We start from the raw sequence: 24,616 nt of genomic DNA on the forward strand, positions 1-24,616 counted from the left end.
CCACTCCATTGAATAGCAGGCTGGTGATTGCTTTGCAATGCTTGCTGTTAGCCACTGATTCCTTCCAAACCACTCATTGTTGAATTTGCGATTTCCAACTTGTTGTGTATTGTTCATGTCCAATGGTCGATGAGCACCGATACGTTTTATTTATCATTTCTCTTCGTCATTTCTCTTCACATGACAAGGATAGAAAAGGATTTGCCTGTAGATTGTCGACTTGATTCATGATGATGACTGCTAGCTAAGATTTTGAAAGTATGATTGTGACATGATCAGTCCAATCAAATATCTACAGTAGATACTGTATCCTTCCCCAGATCTGTGCCTGCACACGATCCTGTCTTGGAGCTCTACGGACAATTCCTTCGACCTCCTGGTTTTGTTTTTGCTCTGACATGCACTATCAACTGTGGGACCTTATATAGACAGGTGTGTGCCTTTCCAAATCATGTCCAATCAATTGAATTTACCACAGGTGGACTCCAGTCAAGTTGTAAAAACATCTCAAGAATGATCAATGGAAACAGGATGCACCTGAGCTCAATTTCGAGTCTCATAGCAAAGGGTCTGAATAGTTATGTAAATAAGGTATTTCTGTTTTTGTTTATTTATATATTAGAAAAAATGTTTAAAAAACTGTTTTTGCTTTGTCATTATGGGGTATTGTGTGTAGATTGATCAGGGGAAACAAATATTTAATCCATTTTAGAATAAGGCTGTAATGTAACAAAATGTGGAAAAAGGGAAGGGGTCTGAATACTTTCCGAATGCACTGTCAATGTATGGTTGAGGGGAGCTTACTGTAGCTACTGTAAAATAAACTTCCAAACTTCTTCCACTAGAGGCACCATCATATTTCTCTCCAAATTATAGCCTAAAACTTTTCTAATTCCTTATGAGTAAATATTACGGTATTCTAGTAGAAGAGTGTATAAAAGTGTAGTAGTCTTATTTGTGTTGAAATATGCGATCCAACTGCTCCACACTCCAAAGTAATAAGGTTGATATAGTAGTCTGTCGAAGTAATCAGACCAGACAGATATTTTCATATTTTTTTTTACTTTGACTATATTTCACCGCTTCAATTAAGTGAAACGTTTTAAACGTCTTAAATTACCACAACAGTACTTTCAAAGAGCTGAAGCAAGTCAATTTTTCTTAATGGAAAATTACAATTTAATTGGAACCCTATTGTCAGATACGGTATGTTTGACAATACCCCTCATTTACTGTGATTGAGATAGGCTACCCCGTAAAATAAAATAAAATGTTCATTAGCCTATTTAGGCCTACATCATATGGATGAATACCACGTGAATTTGTTGTATAGCTGATTGGAATTACTAGAAGATAATATTATTCAGCTATTTTGGGGTTGATGATGATGGTGAGCGGTGCGCCTCGGGGCATTCTGTAGCCGTGTTTTTGGTTGTGATGTGTAATAAGATTGGACTGTTATATGAGGGGGTTGGCTGAGAGAGTCAGGAGAGGGGGTGTCTGCACTGTGATTTCCCAACGAAACGTCAACGTTAGAGCGCCACGGCAGCAAGGGAACTACAGCAGTGCTCTTCATGCGGGAAATTATGCCTGGTTTCTTGGGCAGAGAGGGACGCTCAAATCACCAGGGAAACATGAATATTACATATTTAACCTTTTGATTTAGTCCAGTAGACATACATTACTGTGTTAACCACAATGTTCTAGCAAAAAAAATCTCATTGCTGTGCTCGACACCGTCTGTCCCGTCGTCAGTATGGAGAAGACGATCTGCAGTCCGCATCCTGGGACAAATAAAACGAACTCTGGTTCCCTGCTTTCGGACAAGGGAAATTCGGGGAGAAAGATCGGACGAGCTGGTTCTCACAGCCCCGGCTCAGCTTCGCTTGGGAACGGGGCCGGTGGAGGAGTGAGTCGGGGAGGTTTATTGGGAAATAGTATGCATTTTCAGCAAGCGTGTAAGCGTCAGTTAGAAGGAGTGTTGAGCAAATACACAAACTTAATTCAAGGATGGCAGAACAGGTAAGCAGCACTTTAAATCATGAGGTTCTTACCCACTGGTCAAAAATTGGTTGGATCAACGTTGTTTCCACGTCATTTCAGCCCCATAAATATATGTGATTTTGAATCGACGTGGAAAACTGATTGGATTTGCAAGAAGTAATCAATGTAAGGGCGTTTCGTCATGGTTTCCATCAAACTTTTATCCTAAATCCAATGACACTGAGATTTTTTTAAACGTTGAATTCACATTGGTTGACAACTCACTCAAATGTAAATCAAAACTAGACGTTGAACTGACGTCTGTGGGTAGTGTCATAAAGTGTAATATTCCTTGGTGCATGCATGCTGTTAGTTTTTCCTCCACCTTGCACTGCAAAGGTCAGTGGTGTGTGGAGTGATAACGTGTCACTGTTTCAAGGGCTACAAGGTTGCAGCCATAGACTAGAAAATTGAAACATTGTAATTTTGCCAGCTACAGAGCCTGTGCATATTGGATAACAATAAAGTTGCTCATGCATGATTTAGCATTTGTAGGCCTTCCCTGCCCCAGTATCTGTTTGCATAGTCAACATCTCTAACGCATAGATACTGGGACAGGCCTTCTCTACAACCAGTGGCGATTTTTAGCTGGTAAATCTTGGTGGGGTAAACCACCAGACACGACACAACACTAAACAATGCATTAATTGCACTATAACGGTGACAAACAGTGCCCACAAACTGTTAGGGCCTACATAAAGCTGTCCCAACACCTTACCACTGCTAGACCTGGCTATCTTACAGTATTCTCCCTGTACACCAAGTCAGAACCGTAGGATAAATAAAGGGGGCTTTTAAGCAGACAAGGAAAGCTCTTACAATATTTGATGTTTACATTTCTCTAAAATAGGCTAAATGTTCACCACCAAGTCAGAACGGTAGACAAAATTATGAGGTTGAGGCACATGGGCTACTAACAGCTCACTACATAACATACACTTAGTATTACTTTCTTAGCTACAGTGTACATATCTCCCTAGCATATTACATAATTTATGCTGCTGCATACCAGATATTTTGGACTCACCTTGCTGTGCTGTGCTCAGGAAGGTGGTGCAACAGTCCTTCGTGGGCAAATTTTGTCATTGGACTTTTATCAAAGTCTGGCATTCTCTGGATTTATGGTGCTTTCAAGACAACTGGGAACTAGAAAAAAAACAAGGTCGAATCATGATGACGTCAGTGAAAGAGACCCGTGTTCCCAACTTGCAATTTCAATTTGGATGACCGCTCAAAATACATTTTCCCAGTCGGAGCTAGTTTTTTAACGAGTTCCCAGTTTCTTGAACTCTCTGAAGTCAGTTTTCCCAGTTCCGAGTTTCCAGTTGTTTTGAGCGCCTCAGAAGTCATGCTGGATTGACAGCATGGCCAATGTTGAATGTTTATCCTTTTAAGTATGGAAAAGAGACCCTTAAACCCAGTATTGGACCACACACCCACTCCACTGAATAGCAGGCTAGTGATTGCTTTGCAATGTTTGCAGTTAGCCACTGATTCCTTCCAAACCACTCATTGTTGAATTTGCGATTTCCAACTTGTTGTGTAATATTCATGGTCGTTGTATCTATAATTTCTCTTAATTTGAAAAGGATTTGCCCGTAGATTGTCGACTTGATTCATGATGACTGCTAGCTAAGATTTTGGAAGTCTGATGTTGACTTGATCAGTCCAATCAAAGCTACAGTAGATATAACATGATTTGACATCATTTTATCTGTGGCCAATGACCTTGAGCCATCTTGAATGGGCACTTCCAATGTAACTCTATGGCAGCACCCATGGTGCTTGAATTTTCAAGCTCTACCCTTAGATTTTTCAGTGACATAGTGTCCCCATGAGTGACAGAACACTGAGCCAATCACAGCGTAACTAGAGAGCATTACCAACCCCTGCGCTCTGTATATTCTGCTGCCTGCCACACCACCACAAAGCACTGAGCTAGGCTGAAACACCTGCATTTTGGAGCTGCCTTACTCAAGAAAGAAAAAAGAGAATGTGTTTATATGCTGCTTTATTAACTCCATGTTTTAATTTTTTTTATTTGACATTGTTTGCAAACTGATATGTGACACACATTAATTCCAAAATAACATGCAAATCAGGCAGACAAAAAAATGTGTGTGTGTGTACACTACCTGTCAAAAGTTTTCGAATACCTACTCATTCAAGGGTTTCATTATTTTTATTATTTTCTACATTGTAGAATAATAGTGAAGACATCACAACTATGAAATAACACATGGAATCATGAAGTAACCAAAAAAGTGTTAAACAAATCAAAGTATATTTGAGATTCTTCAAATAGCCACCCTTTGCCTTGACAGGTTGGCACACTCTTGGCATTCTGTCAACCAGCTTGATAAGGTAGTCACCTGGAATGCATTTCAATTAACAGTGTGCCTTGTTAAAAGTACATTTTAGAATTTCTTTCCTTGAGACAATCAGTTGTTGTGACAAGGTAGCTTTATTTGGTAAAAGACCAAGTCCATATTATGGCAAGAACGGCTCAAATAAGCAAAGAGAAACAACAGTCCATCATTACTTTCAGACATGAAGGTCAGTCAATACGGAACATTTCAAGAACTTTCTCCAAGTGCAGTCGCAAAAACCATCAAGTGCTATGATGAAACTGGCTCTCATGAGGACCGCCACAGGAAAGGAAGACCCAGAGTTACCTCTGCTGCAGAGGAGAAGTTCATTAGAGTTACCAGCCTCAGAAATTGCAGCCCAAATAAATGCTTCACAGAGTTCAAGTAACGGACACATCTCAACATCAACTGTTCAGAGGAGACTGAGTGAATCAGGCCTTCGTGGTCAAATTGCTGCAAAGAAACCACTACTAAAGAACCCAAATAATAAGAAGAGACTTGCTTGGGCCAAGAAACACAAGCAATGGACATTAGACCGGTGGAAATCTGTCCTTTGGTCTGATGAGTCCAAATTTGAGGATTTTGATTCCTTTGTGAGACGCAGAGTAGGTGAACGGATGATCTCAAATATAAAATAGATTTGGTTTTGTTTAACACTTTTAATGGTTACTACAAGCAATACAACTGGCTTTCTTTACAATAGTTGAGTATCTGGAGCTATTCCATGCGAGAAATTGCCAAGAAACTGAAGATCTTGTACAACGCTGTGTACTACTCCAGTCACAGAACAGCACAAACTGTCTCTAACCAGAATAGAAAGAGGATTGGGAGGCCCCGGTGCACAACTGAGCAAGAGGACAAGTACATTAGAGTTTCTAGTTTGAGAAACAGACCCCTCGCAAATCCTCAGCTGGCAGCTTCATTAAATAGTACCAGTCTCAACATCAACAGTGAAGAGGTGACTCCAGGATGCTGGCCTTTTAGGCAGAGTTTCCAAGAATAAGCCATGTGTCAAAAAAGGCCAAATAAAAAGATAAGCAAAAGAACACACACTGGACAGAGGAACTCTGCCTAGAAGGCCAGCATCCCGGAGTGGCCTCTTCACTGTTGACGTTGAGACTGGTGTTTTGCGGGTACTGTTTAATGAAGCTGCCAGTTGACAACTTGTTTCTGGACGAAGAAGTCGTCATGACAGAGAAAAGGTTTATGGTCATAGTGCCTAATTGGCCACTTGAATACACTTCTAGACAAAAAGAGAACCAAAGGGGATTATGTTTCATACATCAAATTCACAGTAAAAAATGGCCAATATGATGACAAACTAGTATTTTCTTCTGTGGGACTTTACACTCCCAACAGTTGTACACAGGGAATCCTGGTATTATTCATGGTGAGATATCACTGTGCAGTGTGGCCCACTGTATCTATAGGGCTGCAGAGATGAGCTGAAGGACAGCAGTGTGCTAGAACACATATACGCTGTACTGTATGGTCGGAGAGAGTGGGAAGCTGGTAGAGGAGAACAGAGCAGCAGGTGATTTGACATAGTGGCTGTTTTCAAATGGCATCTTATTCATTTGGGGACACAGCCCCAAACACCCAGCTAGGATGGCTGCTCTTCCAGGCCTTCTGTCCCCAGTCCACCTCCAAATGCACCAGCCTGGCTGAGCTGCCCCTACACAGTGATGCGTGTGTCCCAGACTGCCAGTCTTGGGCTCATACACTGGAACAGTGTAGTGTATGAGGACTGCCAGGTATTTGGGCTGGCACATGTGGTGTGTTTTAGAACGAGGTGAGTGGTTATTGATTCATAGTGGTTATCGATTCAAAACCAAAGGTGTTTGAAGGGTATGTGACCTTTCTCACTACAACCTGAGTGAGATGCATATACGCACAAATTCTCTACCTCTTTCAAAAGGTTAGCTTGTACTACACATCAAGCAGTGTAATACTCCACGAGGAGTTGGGTTTCAAGATGATTCTTCCACAAGAACAAAATACTTCTTTATTTCTAAATGACTTTTTAGGTGTATTAGAAGCAAATTGGTTATTTGGAGTTCATGGTAACTGTCCCATATTCAATTTAAAAAGAGCACTGGACGCTGGGTGTCTTGGCTTTCAAGTTTCAAATTCGTTTTTGGTTCATTGATCTGGGTTGTTGCCATGTCTGAGGGCCCATGGAAATGTGTACATGGAAATAAGACCGGTAAGCTACAGTGAGCTGAAGATGATCTGAAATCCCATTCCAAAACTCAACTGATCCGTGTCATTTTGTTTTCTTCTGTCAAGGGAGAATAATGCTGGCTTATTGAACCTACCTGAATCTTGGCAGTGGTGTGCTCAACTGCCTGCTACTTGGTCATAATGAGAGCAACCAAGTTGAAGGCTTTTTCCTGCTGTACTGTTGTGTTGCGGTGTGTGCCACTTCAACTATTTTCTGCTAGTTTAGCCCTCTTATTCTTGACATTATTTGATGTGTCATAATGGACCAAGTAAAGCATATTGTAACAGTACATGTGACACTGGCTATAGGCTTCAAAAGCCAGCAATGTATTTTCCCTTCACCACAGATCTCATGGCCTCGAAAATTGCAGTTTTTAAAGAGGGTCGGACCTAGTTTGTGTGCCGTTTTTGGACCCCCCCCCAAAAACATTTTTTTTGGGGGGAAGCCGAAAATAGAACATCCAAAGTATACCGTTGCAGGAAAATGTCATTTTTTGACATGTTTTCCACCAGCAAACCTACCATGCCTCAGTTAAAAAAAAAATGGCATAGAATACACAAGAGGCAGTCTGTCGTTGGGCGACTGTGTTGCTGTAATACTAGGTCTGTCAATTACATCCTTGTTTCTATTTGTGAAAGAGCATTAACATTGTCGGGCTATGTACTTGGCTATGCTGTGTGCTTGTGAGCTTCCCTGAGAGTGGGTCTGTGCCATGTTTGCGCTGTGTGTTGGGTGATCATGTTAATGTCGATTGCTATTTTATTTTTTTCAAGTGAAGGTGTATTGTACTGAATACTTAGTTTTCATGTGTTTGTCTCACGTATGCACATATTGGAGTGAAACTAGCAGCTCGTGGGAACTCTGTCAGGGTTTCAACTTACTGTTGTGAGTTATAATAGTAGGATACGTGAGGTGCAATTTTGAAATTTGGTTATGCAGTAGCAGTTTCTCTCTGATGTCAGTCAATTAGCCCATGTCAGCTAACATTTGTTAAATTGCTAAATTAGTTTAGCGGCCAGCGAAACTTTTTTTTAATCATGGTCGAATTACCGACCGGTGGGCCCTCATTAATTTTGTTAGTCAAACTGCAAATATTTCTCTCCCACCCTATGGCAAAATGTGTGTATTTGCAGCACACTTGCTTTAAAACGGCAACATTTTCTCTACATGCCATGGCAAAAAGTGTTGAATTGCACGAAATGTACAATTATTATAAAAACTACCGTTCAAACGTTTAGAAATGTCTTTATTTTTGAAAGAAAAGCTAAAAAAAATTGTCCATTTTAAAAGTAACAAAATTGATCAGAAATACAGTGTAGACATCCTTAATGTTGAAAATGACTTCATTCTTTAAATCAGCACAACAGTTTTCAGCTGTGCTAATATAATTGCAAAAGGGTTTAATGATCAATTAGACTTTTAAAATGATCAACTTGGATTAGCTAACACAACGTGCCATTGGAACGCAGGAGTGATGGTTGCTGATAATGGGCCTCTACACCTATGTAGGTGTTCCATTAAAAATCAGCCGTTTCCAGCTACAAAAACGTCTGGAAACGGCTGTTTATTTATATATATAAACAAACAAACATTTTGTATCTCTGGTGGGGGGATATATATATATATATATATATATATATATGGATGTGGGTACGCAGACCTGTGTTCAACTGCGGTCCCTCATAAATTCAGATTTTTTTTTTTTGTGGCCCCCACCCCCAACAAAGTTGCCCATCCCTTAACTAGGTCCTCCAATTGTGCAACACACTGTCAGCTTGAGAGAGAGGCTGCATGTGCTTTAGGATTAATGGGTTACCCCTCCATTACGGCTCCCCAGTCTCTTAGGCCCCAATGATCAGATGAAAGCTTTCTGAGAAACTGGAGTGTTACACAGACACTGAATGACCTCCCACATCACATGGGCCTCATTACTTGCAACTTCAATAGAAAAGATGGATGATCGTGGCATGCGGGATGCCATCCAATAAAGTTGCAGTTATCAAATGCATACTGTGGGCTGGAAGCTAAGCTGTCGAGTCTGTTGTAGAACTTGGACTTAAGTGTCCGCTTTGTAATGTGTGGTAAGCCAACCTTTTTTCAGGGTTTGTGTTTTACCACAACTCAAAAAGTTTTATTTTTTGAAGTAGAACTAGTCCTCAGTGTAGCGAAACTCGAGGCTGGTTTCCAATGGGACGGCACAGACCTGAGGAGGAGAAATAATTTAAAAACAACCCGGATGAACCATTTTTTTGTTGTTGCATATGACGCTGCACTTTCACATTTCACTCGTTGCTTCACATTTTTTATTTGAAATATGTGGGGGAAAAGGTCGCAAGAACATTTCAGATACTTATTCTGTCACGTTTAACAACATTGGCAGAAAGGTTACCTGGCTGTAGTCACTATAATATTACTGTACTTTGTAAAAACCAATGTCCTGGTCACATTCAGGTCTTCATGATGTATCGCATGTGTTGCAGAGAGGAGGATATCTTTTACTCTAAAATTGGTGTCTTCTCACAGGACACACTTCATAATAAGATTTCTGTTCTTCTGGACACATGTACACCTTTCAGTAGCTATGCTATGGCCGGGCTGGTTACGATCTGAGAGTATAATATGGAGGATTTGGGTTATTTAAGGAGGTTCTATTTAAGTCTCCTGTGTGTGTGCGTGTGTGCAATGATCAGATCTCTGCAAATGTACCAATTGGAACGGTGTGCTGTGCAGGATGCAGAGTTCCATTGATCAAAGCCGGGTCTGGGTGCTGTTTATTTTCTCAGCTGGAGTCCAACTGATAGACTCGACTGACTGACAACTTTAACGTACAGAATTGAATTTGTTTTCCTTGTGGTTTCCACTGTGTTGTGTGTGTTAAACACCAAGTTGTTACAGTAGGCCTATTGTGAGTCCTAATCATTTGAATTGTGTTTGGGAGTGTTTATGGTGCTGGGTGTTGGTATGGTCGTTTCATGCAGTTTATTTAGGACAATTGTATGACTGAGGTCACCTGGATTTCACTCAACCATTTACCTGTCCGGACAGTTTTATTTCATGCCCGAGGTGCGGGACATTTACAAGTGAACCTAAGTTGTTATTATTTTGAGACTGTGTTGCGACATTTATTTGTGTGGTCGTTTATTTTCGTAATACAACCAACGCAAAATAATCAAAAATAAAAAGTTATTCCTTTCAATGTTTAAGCGTTTATGCAAAGCAAATTTTTACAATGCTGACTTTTACATAAGTCCTTTTGCATTGTTGTAGACTTGACTGACACATGAGACCAACTCACAAACAAAAGGAGAAATCAAACTTGGCACCCCTAACCAAACATAACCTCAATTCATGTCAAAACCATTACAATTTGATTAACTGTTCAGCAGTCTTATGGCTTGGGGGTTGAAGCTGTTCGGGAGCCTTTTGGTCCCAAACTTGGCGCTCCGGTAATGCTTGCCGTGTGGCGACAGAGCAAACAGTCTATCACTTGGGTGGCTGGAGTCTTTTGACAATGTTTAGGGCCTTCCTCTGACACCACCTGGTATAGAGGTCCTGGATGGCAGGGAGCTCGGCCCCAGTGATGTACTTGGGCAGTACGCACTACCATCTGTGGCGCTTTGCGGTCGGATGCCAAGCAGTTGCCATACCAAACAATGATGCAGCCAGTCAAGATGCTCTCAGTGGTGCAGCTGTAAAACTTTTTGCGGATCTGAGGGCCCATGTAAAAATCTTTTCAGCCTCCTGAGGGTGAAGAGGTGTTGTCGTGTCCTCTTCACTATTGTCTTGGTGTGTTTGGACCATCATTTGGATGATAGGTTCTTAGTGATGTGGACACCTGAGGAACTTTAAGCTCTTGACCCACTCCACTACAGCCATGTTGAGTTGTGGGTGAACAAGGAGTACAGGATAGGACTTATGCCGTGTTGAAAAAAATGGGAACTTTGGACAAAAAACTAGCTCCGACTGGGGAAAAAAAATCCATTTGAACTGTCATCCAACTCAGGATTCCAACTCACTGCTCTTTTGTAGAGCTCCGACTTTCCAACCTTAGGATCACTGACGTCATTTGACTTCCGAGTTGTTTTGAACGCGGCATAAGCACACACACCTGAGGGGTCCCCGTGTTTAGGGTCAGAGTGGCGGATGTGTTGTTGCCCACCCTCACCAGTTTTTATTTGATTTAACCTGGTAAGTTGACTGAGAACACATTCTCGTTCACAGCAAAGACCTGGGGAATAGTTACAGGCGAGAGAAGTGGGGGCCGAATGAGTCAATTGGAAGCTGTGGATGATTAGGTGACCATGATGGTATGAGGGTCAAATTGGGACTTTAGCCAGGACTCCGAGATAAGTGCCATGGGATCTTTAGTGACCTCAGTCAGGACACTGTTTAATGTCCCATCTGAAAGACGGCACCCTACACATTGCACTGGAGAATTAGTAGTTTTTTTAGACCAGAGCAAGAAGTGCCTTCTACTGGCCCGCCAGCACCATTTCCAGCAGCATCTGGTCTCCTATCCAGGGACTGAACAGGTCTACTGCTGGTGGCCTGTCAGGAAGTCCAGCATTCAGTTGCAGAGGGAGATGTTTAATCCCTGTGTCTTTAGTTTAGTGCTGAGCTTTAGTCCATGAACAGCGTTCTTACATATGTGTTCCTTTTGTCCAGTTGGAAAGGGCAGTGTGGAGTGCAGTAGAGATTGCATCATCTGTGGCTCTATTGGGGCGGTATGCGAATTGGAGTGGGTCCAGGGTGTCTGGGATGTTGATGTGAGCCATGGCCAGTCTTTCAAAGTATTTGTGAGTGCTACAGGGGCAATAGTAATTTAGACAGGTTACTTTGGCGTTCTTGGGCACAGGGACTATGATGGTCTGCTTGAAACGTATGTATTACAGACTGGGTCGGTGAGAGGTTAAAAATGTCAGTGAAGACACTTGCCAGCTATTCAGTGCATGCTCTGAGTACGTGTCCTGGTAATCCATCTGGCCCTGCTGCCTTGTGAATGTTAACCTGTTTTAAAGGTCTTACTCACATTGGCTACGGCGAGCGTGATCACACAGTCGTCCAGAACAGCTGGTGCTCTCATGCATGGTTCAGTGTTGCTTTCCTCGACGTGAGTATAGGAGGTATTTAGCTCATCTGGTCGGCTCATGTCACTGGACAGCTCGCAGCTGGGTTTCCTTTTGTAATCCGTAATAGTTTGCAAGCCCTGCCACATCTGACGAGCGTCAGAGCCGGTGTAGTAGAGAGAACACTCGCTCCAATTAGTGTGCTTTGTCTAGATTTTTTGTTTATTTAACATGCCTTGAGCTTGCAGTTAGTGCTTTACACAGTATCTCCTATGGTATTATGTTTAGTGATATAAAGATGGTGGTAAAATGGCATTATATATATATTTTATCCAAATGTATGAAGAATGAGGGCACACAACTCATTAGGGAGGTGTTGTTAATGTTTTGTACACTCAGTGTTTATTTTTTGTTGTTGCATCGTGTGGCGATTTCCATCCATCCACGTTGCAGAGAATCAGCACAGCAGGTTAGGTTTAATAGAAAATATTGACACAAGCGTTAATAAAAAGAGGGACAAAGTACTGCTTTTTTGACTGATTCGCCTCATGATTTGTTTGACAGGACTTTGTTTTCATCCTCCCTAGGGCCAGAACTTTTTCCCAGATTTTTTTTTTTTTAACCATTTGACCCGATTAGGCCCTGCTCATATAAAACCGTTATTTTAGATTTTTTTTTATGGCTGACGTATGACTATGTCCTGCCATACCACTAGGGTTCAGAGTTTCACCTGGTGAAGTTAGCCTATCAGATCAGGAAAAGCTCTTGGCCCCAGCTAAACTACTTCCCCTCTCTGGGACCTGTGGTGCCACCTCAAAAATCATCACGCAATGTTACAAATTGAAAAAACATATTATATTTGTATGATCTACTATCAAAAACATTTCAGCTGTATAAAAAAAACATTGCTCTGCTATTACCATTTATACTGCAGTAGTGTTCAGCTCAATGAGACAATTCTGATTACACTGCCATGCTCAAAGGGCGGCAATTGTTGGGCCAGTGCCGTGCGCGACCTCCCGAGGTAGCGCTCGAGACGACATGACGTTTTTTTTTTCAAGTTTTACACAACAGTATTGTCTCTCGAGAATCGATACCTCTCGAAAATATCCCTTCGCCATCCGTCAATGTGAAAACGGTCTATGATGATGCTCTCGGCTGTGGCAGTGTGAAGGATTGGGTTGTATTGACCTGTAAGTAAGTGCTCACTCGGCTTGTTCCAAAGCCTGGTCAATAGAGCTGCTCGTCTAATAGCGCACGGAACGAGGCGATTGATCGGCAGCAAGATCATTTCCGGCTAACAACACTTCCGGGTTTAGATGGCCGTACCATGAAAGCCAACCAAACAGGGTGACCCGCTATCTATGTCGTGAATGCTTTGTTGTGACAAGTCCGTCCAATAGGCTATGTCCCATAGCCAGGACGTGTGTGTGTGTGTGTGTCCTTTACCTGCTCTGTGTGTGTCATATTGCAGGCTCTCAGGCTCTGACTGTATTCCAATTAGGCCTAAGCTAGGAGGCATTTATTCATCAAAGGTTCCAAACCTGTCTGATTCCGTTAAATTTCCACTGTGGGCTCCAGCTGCTCCACTCGTGGTACCAATACACTCTAATGACTACTTGGGTAGTTTGAGATTTAGTTGGTGGGAAGGTGTTGATGTCACTTCTTAATACGCTCAGTAATGTGGCTGACGCTTCTATAATGAAGAGCTCCTGTATATCTGGCAAGCTTTTTGCGTGAAAGGTGAGAGCAATTTAGTGGGGGATTTCACCCATCCTGTATGTGTGCTCCTCTCGATCATCACTATATTACTTAGCGGTTGCAATTACTGCTAAAGCAATAGAATTAGCATTAAACAATGATGAGAACATACAAATAAATGCTAATATAAATGTTTCTCTCCCCTCCCTCCCTTTCTCTCACCCTCTCCTACAGGTATTTTGTGCTGGACCCAGAGCTGGGACAGCTGCAGTACTTTGTACATGAACATGGCAAGACCCAGAAGCCCAGGGGCTCCCTGCCTCTGATTGGTGCGTCGGTTGTCCAGAGTGATGAGGCACCACACATGTTTATCGTCAACTCATTCAATGGCGAGCTTTACAAGCTCAGAGGTACGCGAACCCTTATTAGTCAGAGATTGGGTATTCAGGGAGATTGCGTGGGGACAGCGGGAAGATTGCATTGCCTTGTGGGCGTTTTGCGGTTGCGCAATATAGCGATACCACTTCAAGCAGCTTAAATTGTGCACCGGGAAAAAACATTCCCAACAACCCAGTCTTTGTTTTGGAAAAGTGTATAATGAAATTGAACCTGTGGTGTTGTAACTTAGCTTCATGAATATTTTACGAGTCACATTACTAACTTTCATTTTGCCAACTCCATTTCCCACACTTGACAGGAGTTCTCTTGAGCTTGCATGAGTGGGCTACACGGGCATTCTATATAAGCTGCCTTGTCGCATTGCTGAAAGTTTGAACAGGGTAACTGTACTGGTCGATACATCCTGTCAAAAGGGACACTCCCCTCTATGAGCTACGGTTGAGGCCTAGGTCCATTGGGTTTAAACTGGCCACTATGCTACAGGCTCGCTCTGTCAGAAGTAGGGGTGGGATGATACCAGTACCGCAATATTTTTTTTCCATGGCAAAAAAATGAAAAGACGAAGCTCTTTTGGTCCTTTTTTAAAAACCTGCTGTATGTAAAATAAAGTGTGCTACAGCTCGGAGAAAAAAAGAAGAAGAAATGTGACTCTGGATGACAACATAATGATGTTTGTTTCCAACATTAGGGCTGTTTACCTGAAGAAATTGAATCCGCTTTGTGTTTCCTTGCCACGATACTAATCGCAGTTCGTATCGCAGTTTGTCCCGGCCCTAGTCCGAAGCCTGTATCCACTGACGATGCAAGAGACTCCCTGTCGCTTTAGTTTGTGGAATGTCCCTGTACATTCCCCAAGGGGAGGTATCAGAATAACTTTCCCTGGATCTGTGGATGACTCAGTGATCCATCTATTGATGTAGGGATGGAACTAGATGCAGCTTAAATAAAAAAGTTAAATTACTATCCTTATCAAAGAAGCTAGTTTGGTGTATTTTTTTTTTTTTTTGGAAGGTCTAAACACTATACTTAGTGGCATACAAGTCTCTGATTGGGATGGTGACATTTGAATTAAGCCAAATGGCGGGGAACAATACCCACCACCCTGTAGTGTAGCAACCTTTCATGAGTCTTTGACTCAGAATTAGTAGGTGCACCTTAAATCTCACCCGGGTTGTCATGGAAACCCAGGCTTCTACTGGGAAGGGAGAAGTTCAAGGTTCAACCAGGAACACGTTTCCTGTTTTGGTGATTCTGCAACAACCAACCTCTAGTAGTAGCGCCTTACGGGTGATGTTTGTACAGCCCAGCTGTGAATGTGTCCTTTCCTTTTCATGTGGATGTCCTTGAATCCCCCTTCACAAACTGTCAAACGTTAAGTCACTGGAGAAGGTGCATATTTCTGTAAGCCAATAATCTCCCTTCAGGTGTCCTTGGTGTTGAATTTAAGAATGTCGTATTCAAGCCATGTGGAACTATGTGAGATCTGATACAGACGCTAAAGCACAGGCTTCGTCTTCATCTGATATCCAACCAAGGCAGCATAGGGTAATTAGTTTTAGTCGAATAAGCGGGAGCATTATGTTTTGAGCTTTGCCCGGAGCCATGCTCATTGCTCCAGAGTGTATGAAATTAAAAGGTGAAACCAGCATGAATTATATCCTGTTTGAATGATCAAATGGCAAATTTTAAAGCTGTTGATCAGATGGTGCCAGGAATAAGACACGAGGGCTGTTTAGAAGGGTCAAGTTATTTTCACGGCTTTTCAAGGGGGCTAATTGAGATGCCTGACTGCATATCAGGCATTATTGTGAATTATTATTATTATTATTATTATTATTAATCAGTAAGGCACGATGGCCTGTGGTATATGGCCAATATACTACGGCTGAGAGCTGTACGCACGACGCATCGCGGAGTGCCTGGATACAGCCCTTAGCCGTGGTATGTTGGCCAACATACCACAAACCCCCGAGGTGCCTCACTGCTATTATAAACCGTCTACCAATGTAATTAGAGCAGTAGAAATAAATGTTTTGTCATACCCGTGGTATACGGTCTGATATACCACGGCTATCAGCCAATCAGAATTCAGGTCTCGAACCATCCAGTTGATGAAATATTTAATATTGCCTAGAACAAATTCAATCTCATCCAGAATAAGGATCCATATTACTTCTACATACTAGGGATGGCAAAAATAAAGGAAACACCAACATAAAGTGTCTCAGGGCTCAGACACACCAATAGCATTTGCTGGCAGAGAGTACTTGGCACTCTGTTCAGAGATGCTAGCTTTAATTTGCGAACTGAGTGCACACCGATTTTTACACGTAGAATCAAGTGACAATTTCAAGTCACACGTCTATAGCGGGTGGTAGCAAAAACACAGCTTGCTGAACGATGTGTTTGACTTTTAATAGGGCGTCGGGCCACCACAAGCCAGAATAGATTCATTGCGCCTTGGCATAGAGTCCACAAGTGTCTGGAACTGTTTTGTTGAAAGTGGTGAAAAACGATGTCAGGCGCCACGCTAGAATCTCCCACAAGTGTTCAATTGGGTTGAGATCTGGTGACAAAGGCTGCGTTTACACAGGCAGCCCAATTCTGATCTTTTTTCCGCTAATTGGTCTTTTGACCAATCACATCAGATCTTTTTCAGAGTGGATCTGATTGGTCAAAAGACAAATTAGTGATATATATATTTTTTTTACGCTTGCACTGTGTAGGATAAGCCCTGGGTTTATGTTCTTCCCAGCAACTGCAATAATCCCTACTCTCCCATAGCAGTCATGTTTAATAACCATCAGTTATGAAGTACATATTCAGAGTGCTGCCTTGTCATATTATCTCCATTCACCTTAATCAGATCCCCCACCAGCTCCCTCAAAAGTATGAGACTATTATTTTAGCCAACAACATCCACTCGATCACTGTAATTAGCATCGGTGTAATTACATGGTCATGGTTACATGCTTGAATGGCAATGGATAGACATTAGTGCCCTCTCTTTAGAGTCTATATTGAAGCGTACGTTGACCCCCCCCCTTTATTGAAATGCAGAGATGGTGTTATTTAAATGGCATGTGACCGTCGTTCCTCCATTGCAAATGGGTCGGACTGTGTTGTGCTGCTTGTTCTCATTTGCCAAAACAAGCGTGGCTCGTCCATCAGCTGAAGGGAACTGCCACCCCTCCAACTCCAAACCAGGGACCTTTTTTTGAACAGAACATTGGCAGTCTTTTGGGGTTACCTTTTTTTTTAGATCGAGCACAAGAACGACCTGGTCTTCGCTAAGTAAGGATTAGTGTGCAAGTAGCTCATGTTAGTGACTTTAGCGTCCTTTTCACCATTCAAAACAGGTGCATATTTGCATATAAACAATAACCGCTCAGCACTGCCAGACCCACCTCTGTTCATTACAGCTAGCTAATTATGTACAATCCCGGCAACGCTTGTATGAATCAAGACCCCATAATTGCTGCTCTAAATGTGTCGCAGATTCTAAACTGAGACGTTTTTGAAAGGGGGAAAAAAAGATGCTGCTGATGTAGACGGAACCCACGGGAGGAAGAGTCTTAACAGACAGCTGGGTACAGGTGTTTCATTATGAATGGCCTACATGTACGCAGTGTTCTCTTGAGAGAGCAGAGGAGGAGCTGTTCACTGTTCTAAGTGTCCCAGTTGACATTTGTTAGTGTGGGTGTGTCTCCTCCTCCTGCCTCCTCACTCAAGCGACAATTTCAGGTGCTTGAAAAATAGTTTAGGCCTTAAGTGAGTGACAGAAACTCACGTCACAGTGCTCAAATGAGACCATTACCCTTCCAAGAAATGACTCTTTCTCGAGACTAAACTCTCATGAATAGATTCAGCGTTCCGCACTCCACCGTTCATGATCGTGCCCATTTGTTTCAGTTAATCACTATTAAGGACTCCATGAGTCCAGACAAGGCTGCTATATTCGGTTCCGTTGCTAATGAAATGTTCTTATTTTCTCCTTGGAGCGTTACCATGGAGACTGGAGACTTTGGTACACACAATTTGATAGTATCTCACTGAATAATAGGTTGAGATGCTGAATTGCTCTTGAAGTAAAGTTTTCCCAGTCAGTCACAATGATATCCCCAATTGGTCTAGCTAGTCTAGTCGAAAGAGTTTGTACTATTTTGTAGACGTCAGGCTGGACAAAGCAGGCTCTGCCAATTAATCGGTTAATGAAATGAAACGGGCTTATTGACGTGTCTGGCCTCGGAGGGCAGTTTACTGTCTTGTAAAACAAAAGGGGTCCAGTGAGTCACTTTTTCCATGGTTGGTGTTTGGATAGCAGGCTGCCTCTGTGCATGTGAAATGTCTGCCATTTTAGCTAATCGCAGACACTGTTGCCCCCCCCCCCCCATCATTGAGAGTTTAGGTTAAAGATCAAGCTTTCAATCAATCTGAAAATGTGTCTTAGACTATGTTTTAGTGAGTTGTAGAATATGGTCACAGATACTATTGTAAAGTTCAGTAGTTTAAAAGCCCCTACTCAGGGAGTTTGGGATCAACGTAAACAAACCTGATGCACTACAGTACTGATGTACTACAATTATCAGACCCTGACCCTGTAACAGAATACATTGGCTGATAATGTGTCAGACACAAATTGGATGTCAATCTGAAAAGTGATATGCAACACATAATGACACATTTTGTGACGACTACCTACATATCGAACTGACCATTAACTCGTATGATGACGTTTCCTATTTCTCCCATTGTGACGATGATGGTTATCGGAAATTAACAATTTAATTAGCTCCTTTTGTGTCTCCGTAGCATCCGACGCCAAAGAGCAGCAGTTCTGGATGAACCAACTCCAAGCGTGCGCCAGACGCCATTCCGACAGCAGTGCCAAGGTGTGTACAACGCGCTTGCGCACACACACACACACACACACTGCAGTCACTACTAAGCTCTAGCTCCTGGAATATGTCCCTCAGGAAGAGCGGTGCAGTGACAGGGAAGCCTTGACTTTCACTTGTAATTTTTAATTTATTTTTAATTTAACATTTTTATTTAACCTTTATTTAACTAAGCAAGTCAGTTAAGAACAAATTCCTAGTTACAATTTGCGGCCTACGCCGGCCAAGCCCGGACGGCGCTGGGCAAATTGTGCGCCACCCTATGGGACTCCCAATCACGGTCGGTTGTGATACAGCCTGGATATTAGTTTACAAATCTCATCGCAGGGATTTCCCACTTCTGCCGATTGATTGAATTACTTGGGTTCAGGCACCTTGGAGGAAATTTAAATTGCTGTAAATATGGCTTTTGACAGATGGCTTGAACGGACAACTATGGTATTAGTGTAGGGGTCGATAGCGGGAGAAGTGAAGTAGTTTGAGAGAAAGTAGCTTTGTGGTTGTGAGATTTTGTTGCAAACCCTTGTTGGGTGCACTGTTGGTACACTGAAACAGCGAATGCTCTTTCCTATAGTGGTTGGATTTTGGAATTCCTTTGCGTTCATGCAGTCTCAATGCACACAGCAGGCACAGTAGATAACGTTCATAGCCTTCAGAAAGAATTCATACCCCTTGACTTATTACACATGTATTTTTTTTACAGCCTTAATTGAAAATATATATTGTTTTCTCTCACCCATCTACACACAATACCCCATAATGACAAAGTGAAAACATGTTTTTAGAAATGTTACCAAATTTATTCCAAATGAAATACAGAAATATCTCATTTATCTCACACCCCTGAGTCAATACATGTTAGAATCACCTTTCTGGGTAAGACTCTAAGAGATTTTCATACCTGGATTGTATATTTGCACATTATTCTTCAGAAGAGGATTTAAGCTCTGTCAAGTTGGTTGTTGGTCATTTTCAAGTCTTTCCATAGATTTTCAAGACTATTTTAAGTCAAAACTTTAACTAGGCCACTCAGGAACATTCAATGTCGTCTTGGTAAGCTACTCCAGTGTATATCTGGCCTTGTGTTTTAGGTTCTTGTCCTGCTGAAAAGTGAACTTGTCTCCCAGTGTCTGTTGGAAAGCAGACAACCAGGTTTTCTAGGATTTTGGCTGCGCTAAGCTCTATTCTGTTTTTTTTATCCTAAAAAAACTCCCTAGTCCTTGCCGATGACAAGCATACCCATAGCATGATGCAGCCACCACCATGCTTGACAATATGAACATTGATACTCGGTGACGTATTGGATTTGCCCCAAACATAACACTTTGTATTTAGGTCATTTTTTGCAGTTTTACTTTAGTGCCTCATTGCAATCAGGATACATGTCTTGGAATATGTTTTTAGTCTGTACTGGCTTCCTTCTTTTCACTCTGTCATTTAGGTTAGTATTGTGTAATTACAACGTTGTTGATCCATCCTATCACAACCATTAAACTCTAACTGTTTTAAATTCACCATTGGTTTCCTTCCGTCTTCCCGGCATCTGAGTTTTACATTTGAGTAATTTAGCAGACGCTCTTATCCAGAGTGACATTTAGGGTTAAGTGCCTTGCTCAAGGGCAATGAAATATATATTTTTTTCTCACCTAGTCTGATTGGGGATTCGAACCAGCAACCTTTTGGTTACTGGCCCAACGCTCTTAACCGCTAGGCTACCTGCCGCTCAGGAGTTCGGAAGGACGCCTGTATCATTGTAGTGACTGGGTGTATTGATACACCATCCTGGGTGTAATTATTAACTTCCCATGCTCAAAGGGATATTCAATGTCTGCTTTTCTTTTTTTCTTTTACCCATCTACCTACAAGTGCCCTTTGCTGGGGATTGGAAAACCTCCCTGGTCTTTGTGGTTAAATCTGTATGAAAATCACTGCTCGACTGAGGGACCTTGCAATTATCTGTATGTGTAGGGTACAGAGATGAGGTAGTCATTCAAAAATCATGTTTAACACTATTCTTGCACACAGAGTGAGTCCATGCACCTTATTTAGGCTTGCCATACAAAGGGGTTGAATAATTGTTCACTCAAGCTATTTCAGCTTTTCATTTTTAATTCGTTTGTAAATATTTCTAAAAACATAATTCCGCTTTTGATATCATGGGGAATTGTGTTTTGGCCAGTTCTCAAAATCTCAATGTAATCCATTTTAAATTAAGGCTGTAACGCAAACCAAATTTGGAAAAAGTCAAGGGGTGTGAATACTTTATGGAGGCACTGTATACCAGGTGAGTAATTCTGGTGTAGACATGAATGCTTCCCATCACCTTGCAGAATTATCCTCTCTTGTAGATCCCATCTTATCTTGGCACAGCTCGTACACCTGCTCCTCCCTCCTCTACCCCTCTAACGCTCCTGCTATCTCCTCCCATAGGGCTCTGCGGCTGCTACAGTAGGACTTATGGGAGTCAGCTATTCCCTTTAAATAGAGTATCATCCATGATCCTCTCTGTCTGTTTTGAGAGTGAGAGGTAACCTGGGTACGTGCCACCTGGTAATAACTTTGTGGAACCCTTCCAAACCTATGAACTCTTTAATTAAAAAAAAAAAGTTTGTGTGGAAAAGTCTGTGAAAGTCAGATTCAAGTCAAGGTCATGTTGAATCCAGACTGCCACCATAGTTTTTTTTTTTTTTTTTTTTTAAATTTTACTGCAGCATATTGTGTTTTCTTCTAGGAAAAAGTTTTTTGTTTTGGCAAATGGCCTATTCTTCAGCATACTATATTTTGCTCTTTCTCTTCCTTTCATTCACTCGCGCTCTCTCTCTCCTTTGCTCTCTCCTTCGTTTTCTCTCTCCATCTCCCCATGTCTACAGACTGATTGTGTGAGTGCACCGCAGTGGTCTACAAACAATGCTCTCCCTGTCTGCATCTCCTCGCGCTCTCCTATCACGCATCACCCCCATTTCCTCCACCCCTGCCTCGTGGCACAATAACTCTCGTAAATATGGTTCCTGTTTCCTGTCAAAAAAGACAATCGGACACGTTTCCTTATGTAAATGAGTTTGTGTTAATCCATTGCCGACGTAGACTTGATTTGGAGAGTGAATAGAATTTGGGGCAGTACGGCTGGTTATGGACTCCTGCTCTCTTGGTGTAATAGATAAGAGGGTAGCAGACCATGCATTCACCATCTCTGGCGCTCCCGTACACCTATTGTTGGTCTCTGCTGGCTTTGCACTGTCTGTCCGGGGTACATTTTAAAGCCAGTCTCCATGTGACAGTGGAGTATCAGCCTCATTATGGAGTTACGCCATCCTCTGGATCTCTGCTGTGGGCCTTGGCAGCCTGGTTTGGAAGTCGCTGGGTTGTGAAGGGAACGGTGAAGATTTAGAACCTACTGTATAGCAGTGTGCCGACCAGTTCATTTTAACAGTGGAAGGAAGAAACGTCATCCGTTTTGCACCTGGGTCATGTTCATCAGGGCACATAAGTTTTGTAATGGGAAAACAAAAATGATATTTTCTTATTAGACAAGTTGAGGTTGTATCTTTCCATTTCCCCAGCTACTGAACACGACCCTGTACTGAGTTCTGTTTTTTTTGTTGTGTGTTTGGCCTTAGGTCTGGAAGTTTAAGGGATCGGATGAGCACCTGAGTGTGGAGAGAACGACGGGAGGCAGCCAGGAGGGGCTGGTGAGTCAAGATGCACCCGTCCACACCTGAGCTACTGACCCTGTACCAACAATGTACAAACACCTGCCTTCTAAATTTTCAGATCTCTATATACTGTAGACATAAATACACTTATAGGGTTGTCCATGTCTTCACCTCTCGTTGTGTCCCGGTTCTCACTTTCTGCCCTCCTCCATATATTTGAAAGTGTAGAAAAAGCCTTTATGTTCTTGGATACCAGCTTGAAAACTTTCATTGCAAACTCTCATACCCAGCGTATATTCACTTTTTCAAAAAAGTGCTACACAGTTGAATAGACAGAAGTCCAATTATACTCCTTAACTTGGATCAGTAAGGGGAAGGCTCCCCAAAAGAGGAGTTTCTTTTTTTTCTCTCCCTCTTGTCAAAAGCGGGTGAGCTTTTTTTGGGTTCCTGTACCGTGACAGACAACCGTATCTAATCGTGTCTAAGCCTCCCATTCCGCCTCCGAGATCAGTATCACATCTCTTCCAAAGTCTAAGATGTATTCCTGGCTTAGCATAAACAATCTACAATAGCCTGAGCGCCAAAATACACTTGGGGAATGAGGGCAATTTCTGTTCTATAGTTTTTATTATTGCCAGTGCTGGGTGTACAACTGATAAGTAAACTGCGCTTTCCTCAGTTTAGCTGCTTATTTACGCTTTCGGTGGAGATTTAAACTTTTGTATTCAAAAAGCTGTCACGCATTTCATACAGTTTCGTTCAACGTGTCGGTCACCAGTTACAAACGGCAATCCTTTCTCTGGTGCGTTGACAATGACTTTCTTTGTACAGTAGAACAGTAGAAAGGCATCTCTCATCGTCTGAGGCTACATTTTGTACCACACTGTAGTGGAAGAGCGGATTCTACTGTGTTATAAAATAACTCTCACTGATGTTTGAAATTCCTCTCATCCCGGCTCTCTTGTGGGAAGTAATTCCCTACAGAACCTTCAGAATATCATTTATATATCACTTTCGGGTTCCTCTTAACCGGGCCCAGCAAGGCCCCACTGTAGATACATTTCAGTAGATTATTTCTGCCTTTTTTTGATACCGTCTCCTGACTTATGTGGTGCCCACCACCCCACGTTCTGTTATGGCGGGCCAAGTCAGCCTAAGCAGTATGGGCACACCTGTGAGGGGCAGACATGCCTGTTGGGAGGAGGGCAATGGGAGCTTGTTGAAGTACTGCTGAGGCTGTGTAAGTGGAGAGGGATTGCATTATGTGTACAGTGTATGTAGAGTCAGTCACTCAAGTGTTTCCTAATAGGGAAAGGCGTGAACCAAGCAGTGGTAAATCTTTACCCTTACCAAATTGGAGACCTAATAGAATGCAGAAATTGGAGCGTTTTTGTTGTTGTTGTTGTACCCTCATGAGAAGTTGTTTCTGTATCCACTGAAAGGTAGAACAAGTTGCATAGTTCACAAGCTTGAATAATCTTTGCAGGGTTCGTCAGTTAGCCTTGCTAGCAGATTGTAACAGGCTAATGTGTTGCTCCATTAGCCATTACAGGATAGGTCATGGTGGAAGTAGCACAGAGAATTTTCGGCCAACCTTAAATTGGCGATACTATATTCATTCTCGATTCAGCCAAACATGTACCTTCAAAAATGTCAGTATCCATTTGTAGGTGCTTTGTTTGAATTTAGAAAATGCTAAATTTTTATGTGTATGCCTCCATCTTGTTTATTTAAAATCTTATCTCATTGATTGAAACAGGTGAGTGACATGTGGCACTTTGGGGTAGACCCACCTGTCTCAATCAATGAGAAAAGATTTGTACACATTCGAACACATTGTTGGATTACTTCATGGAGCAAAAAAAAAAAGTATTTTAATAACAGCGCATTTTCTAAATTCAAATGAACCACCTGCAACTAAACACACTAATTTTAGATGATGTTTGGCTGAATCAAGAACTAAGATTGTATGGCCAGGATAAGGTTGGTCAAATTCTCTGTGCTACTCCACAAACAGTACCTATCCTGTAATGGCTAATGGAGCGTCACATTAGCCCGTTAAAATCTGCTAGCTAACGTTAGCCATGCATGACAGTAACTTTTCCTCTCCCAGCTATCAGTGATACAGGTGGTTTTCTCTCTCTTTCTATTTCTCTCGCTTTCTCTGGGTTCAGTACTTGTTCTCATAATCCCTCATTTGCTCCCTCTCTCCATCTCGATGACTCTGCCATCTTCTCACTGTTGCAGTTTTCTGAAACGCCTG

At 42.1% G+C, this 24,616-nt stretch overlaps 1 protein-coding gene across 1 annotated transcript in view; it reads left to right on the forward strand.

The window, feature by feature from the left end:
• The first annotated feature begins 1,460 nt into the window (after window positions 1-1,460).
• Window positions 1,461-24,616, forward strand: part of LOC110517265 (oxysterol-binding protein-related protein 10) — an 89,523-nt gene continuing 66,367 nt past the window's right edge. The window contains exons 1-4 of the mRNA XM_036971323.2: window positions 1,461-2,022; window positions 13,638-13,813; window positions 18,615-18,694; window positions 22,318-22,389. Coding sequence (XP_036827218.1) covers window positions 1,757-2,022; window positions 13,638-13,813; window positions 18,615-18,694; window positions 22,318-22,389 — 594 coding nt within the window. The 5' untranslated portion in view covers window positions 1,461-1,756. The remainder of the gene's footprint in view (window positions 2,023-13,637; window positions 13,814-18,614; window positions 18,695-22,317; window positions 22,390-24,616) is intronic.

Source organism: Oncorhynchus mykiss, chromosome 30 (assembly GCF_057628025.1).
Source record: "Oncorhynchus mykiss isolate SJ-2025 chromosome 30, ASM5762802v1, whole genome shotgun sequence".
NCBI lineage: Eukaryota > Metazoa > Chordata > Actinopteri > Salmoniformes > Salmonidae > Oncorhynchus > Oncorhynchus mykiss.